This window comes from Myotis brandtii, unplaced genomic scaffold, assembly GCF_000412655.1.
Source record: "Myotis brandtii unplaced genomic scaffold, ASM41265v1 scaffold2207, whole genome shotgun sequence".
Lineage (NCBI taxonomy): Eukaryota > Metazoa > Chordata > Mammalia > Chiroptera > Vespertilionidae > Myotis > Myotis brandtii.
Window position 1 is genome coordinate 9,440 of NW_005358276.1, and position 3,780 is coordinate 13,219.

General features: G+C 47.2%; 1 protein-coding gene across 1 annotated transcript; it reads left to right on the plus strand.

Moving 5' to 3' along the window:
- The first annotated feature begins 1,930 nt into the window (after positions 1 to 1,930).
- Positions 1,931 to 3,484, plus strand: LOC102258703 (PWWP domain-containing protein MUM1L1). Its single transcript, XM_005866126.1, has one exon. The coding sequence runs from the start codon at positions 2,033 to 2,035 to the stop codon at positions 3,482 to 3,484; it is 1,452 nt and encodes a 483-aa protein (XP_005866188.1). The 5' UTR covers positions 1,931 to 2,032.
- The last annotated feature ends 296 nt before the right edge of the window (positions 3,485 to 3,780 follow it).

Consider the following 3,780-nt stretch of genomic DNA (forward strand, 5'->3'; position numbering starts at 1 on the left):
ACACACACTGCTACTCTGTGATAATTCATGTGTCCAAGACAGGCAAGGACTATCATGAAAGCAGTAATTCCCTCTGTTGTGGAATACCAGGGACTAGAATAAACTAAGCAGCTCAAGGTGGATATATTTTGAAATGGAAAGGATGAAAAGAAGCATGACATCTACATTATAAATGAGATGTAACTAACATTTCTCAATACTTTAAACAATAAAAAATAATTATGTATAACAGGACATTGTAAAAATTAAGTTACAAAATTTGTATTAAAACATTTCCTACATACAAAAAAATAAAGAGTGACATGCATTCCAGAGTTGGGGAAGGGAAAGTGATGAATCAATCCCCATTCCATTGGCTTAACTTTATATCTCTTTTGCATTTTCTAGATTGACATAGAGGCATACAGGACTTGGATATTGGCATTTGGTGCCATTTGATACCTGGAAGGGCAGTGCCCTTCAAAAGTCCAGAAGGGTAAAGGTTCTGTCCGACAAGTAGTTGGAATTTGTGGCTCAACATATCCTGCTCACAGAACCACACCTACCACGGAGATTGGTAAGACTTTCTCATTTTACTACACATTTCATTGCAATCATTGATTTCATGTTGACATTTGAGGTGTGGTTTATGTTGCTCCTCCCTCTACAGTCACTACTTCACACTGATTTGGTGCTGGGGTGGTGGCGTGGCAGCACCATAGAGAAATGGAGAGGTGCAGGTCCCAGCCAACGACTTGAGACTTCAGCAATCCTTAAGAAGGGGAACACCTCTAACCACCATATGAGCTTTCTGAACTTCTGGATTCTAAGCTCACGCTCTTGAACATGATATTGTGCTGACACCCAGTGTCTGTGGTCAGAGATCATTTCTGGCTTCCTTGGGGCACATGGTGGCACTAGCACACCAGAAAAGAAATACTGAAGCATTCCCCTAGCATGAGCCCCACAGAGCACAAAAGGCCCAGGATGAGCAATAACACAAATTAAATCCAGGACATGACACCCACCTCCTCACATAGGTGCCCTTTAATATGCAGTAGCAGCAAATAGGGCACAGAGTTGGGTTCAGAAGGCTATAAAACTCTCCAGGTATCTTCTGTAAATTTCCCTAAGATAGTGGGCTTGTATCCTGCCCCCCTCCCCAATTCAGTCTGTTACACCTTCTTTATATTTATCTCTTATCAGTTCTCAATGACCAACTTCTTCTATTTCCACAAAAGAGCTTTCTGATACTCCTTTTCTTTTTCCATATTCCAGTATTCTCCGGTGTAGTCTGTCAAAACACGAGTTCCAGCATTTCTGGCAGATTCAGGTGGAGCACAGGCCACACAAGCGGTAAACCCTCTGTCGTCCTAGGCAGAAAGCTGTGGCGAAGAACACTGTCTTAGGGGACACCTGCTGTAGCTGTATATATGACAGCCGGGCCATCTACCTCTGTTAGTTACCTCTTAGTTACCTAAGTCCCATCATAATGGACTCTGAGTATGTCTTATGCAATTGGAAAGGCCGCTTTTGGCCAGCAAGGGTTTTGTCCAGATCTGAAACCTCACCAAAAAATAAGGGGGAAAAGATATGTTCTCTAGAAGTTCAAATGCTCTCAGTGGGTAAAAAAATGAAAGTGAAAAACAGAGACATAAAGATCCTTGATGAGTCTCAAATTGAGTCTATTACCGCCTCACTAGGGGCCCAGACCACAGCCAGAGTCCCACCAGGAGAGGGAGAGGCCTACAAAAGTGCTCTTACTATGGCACTGGAGATTCTGAAAGAGAGAGCAAACTTGGGTGCAGCAAGGGCATCCGATGATCCAGAGACCCCTATGATGTCTCAAAAGGGACCCCAGAAGCGATCTCATAAAAAGTTTCTGAAGCCCAAAGGGAACTCACAGAGAAGTCTCAGGAAAAGTAAAAACCCCAAGTCATTGTTGGTAGGTTCAGAGGGTGAGGATGCCCCCGAAGGTGACAAATCCCAGGTGCACACTCCCCTCGCTCCTGCTCCAAAGAGAAGGCGAGGAAGGCCCCCACAGAGCCGCAGCATGTGCTCCAACTTCCCACCACTTTCAGAAGATGAGCGTGAGACAGAGGGCCAGGCAAAGACAGGCACCTCAAGAGTTCGTTCCCAGCATGTCACAGCCAAGGAGGAAGTTGCTGGTGCTCAAGAGGAAGGCATCCTTCCTTCTCAGCCACCTGGTTTGAGCGTCACTGTGCCCAAGGCCCGGAAAAGAAAGGCACCACGCAGCACCTGCCCGAAGACCCTGGCTGTCTCCTCTGAAGGCTCTCCCTCCTCTGAGAACATTGAAGACCCTGACGAAGGTGTCCAAGCGTCAGACTCAGAAGGGGCGGCGGCATCCTCCAGCGCCCCTAAGCCCAGTCCGCGTTCTTCATCCCGTTTAGCAGGCAAAGTAAGGAAGCAGTGGGGACCCGTGTTTAAGAAAGAATGGAAAAAACGTCAGCCTTCAGTTGACTCAAAGGCTGTTCACCCAACCACCACTGTTGAGAAGAAGGTCGCCAAGGGAGTGGGACAACCGACAAGCATGGCCTTCCCACAGGAGCCGTGTCCCATTGAAACAGGAATGATGGTCTGGTTTAAATTTCAAAATCACCCGTTTTGGCCAGCAGTAGTCAAGAGTGTGAACCACACGGAGCGGACGGCCAGGGTGCTTCCAGTTGAGGCAGACATGCACCATGACCAGAGTGGCCTTCAAGTGCCTCTTCGGAGATTAAAGCACCTGGAATGCAAAGCGAAGGAGAAGCTGCTGAAAAGAGCCAGGAAGGTGTACGAGCAGAGCGTGGACTGGTGCTTCTCCCTGATTTCCCACTACAGAGAAGGGCTGGCTCAGGGGTCTTTCGCAGGCTCTTTCCTCGACTACTATGCTGCCGACATCAGCTACCCACTGAGGAGAGCCGTCCAAGAGGGGGAGCTGTACATTGCCTTCCCAAAGGTGAATTACGCAGACCTGGAAGATTCTGAGGAGGAGAGCTCCCCAGGCGGGAGGAGGCCCCGCAAGAAGATCCTCCCTGACCGCATGAAGGCCGCTTGGGACCGAGACAACCAGAAGCTTGTGGACTTCATCGTGAAAAGGAAGGGGGCCGACCACCACCTTCTGGACATCGTCAAAGGCAGGAAGCAGTCCAGGTGGCTGACGTCCTTTCTGAATTCAAGCAGGTATGTGATCTGCGTTGAAACCTACCTGGAGGATGAAGATCAGTTGGATGTTGTGATGCAGCATCTACAGGAGATCTACAAGCACATAGACAAGAACAAGTTGAGTCTGACCAGAGATGACAAAGTGAGTTTTGTCCTGGAAGTCCTTCTGCCAGAAGCCATCATCTGTTCCATCGCTGCCCTGGATGGGGTAGATTACAAGAAGGCAGAAGAAAAGTACCTTCGAGGGCCCCCCGTGCATTACCGGGAAAAAGAACTCTTTGATAAAAATATCTTGAAGAAAATAAGCAAGAGACCAGCAATCGAGGGCTGGGCTAGATAGGTCTCCCCTCCACAGAGAGACTCTCATTTGTATCATTAGTTAGAAACCCTGGCTGCACAAAACGTGTGATCCCTCCATTCTCTATAGCATGTAAAGTCATTCTGGAAACTTGGAAATATGCTGAATTTGTTAAAATATTGCCAATATTGTACTTCTCTCTGCTTGCTCAGATGTGTAACTGTCTGAACTTTTTAATAAAATCACTTTTGCATATAGTTTATTTCTATATATATAAAAGCCTAAGCAACGGTCCAACCGTTCGACTGTCAGACCGGTAGCTATGATGTGCACTGACC

Coding starts and splice junctions, on each gene's coding strand:
- LOC102258703 (XM_005866126.1), top strand. CDS start 2,033: ATGTGCTCCAACTTCCCACCACTTTCAGAAGATGAGCGTGAGACAGAG.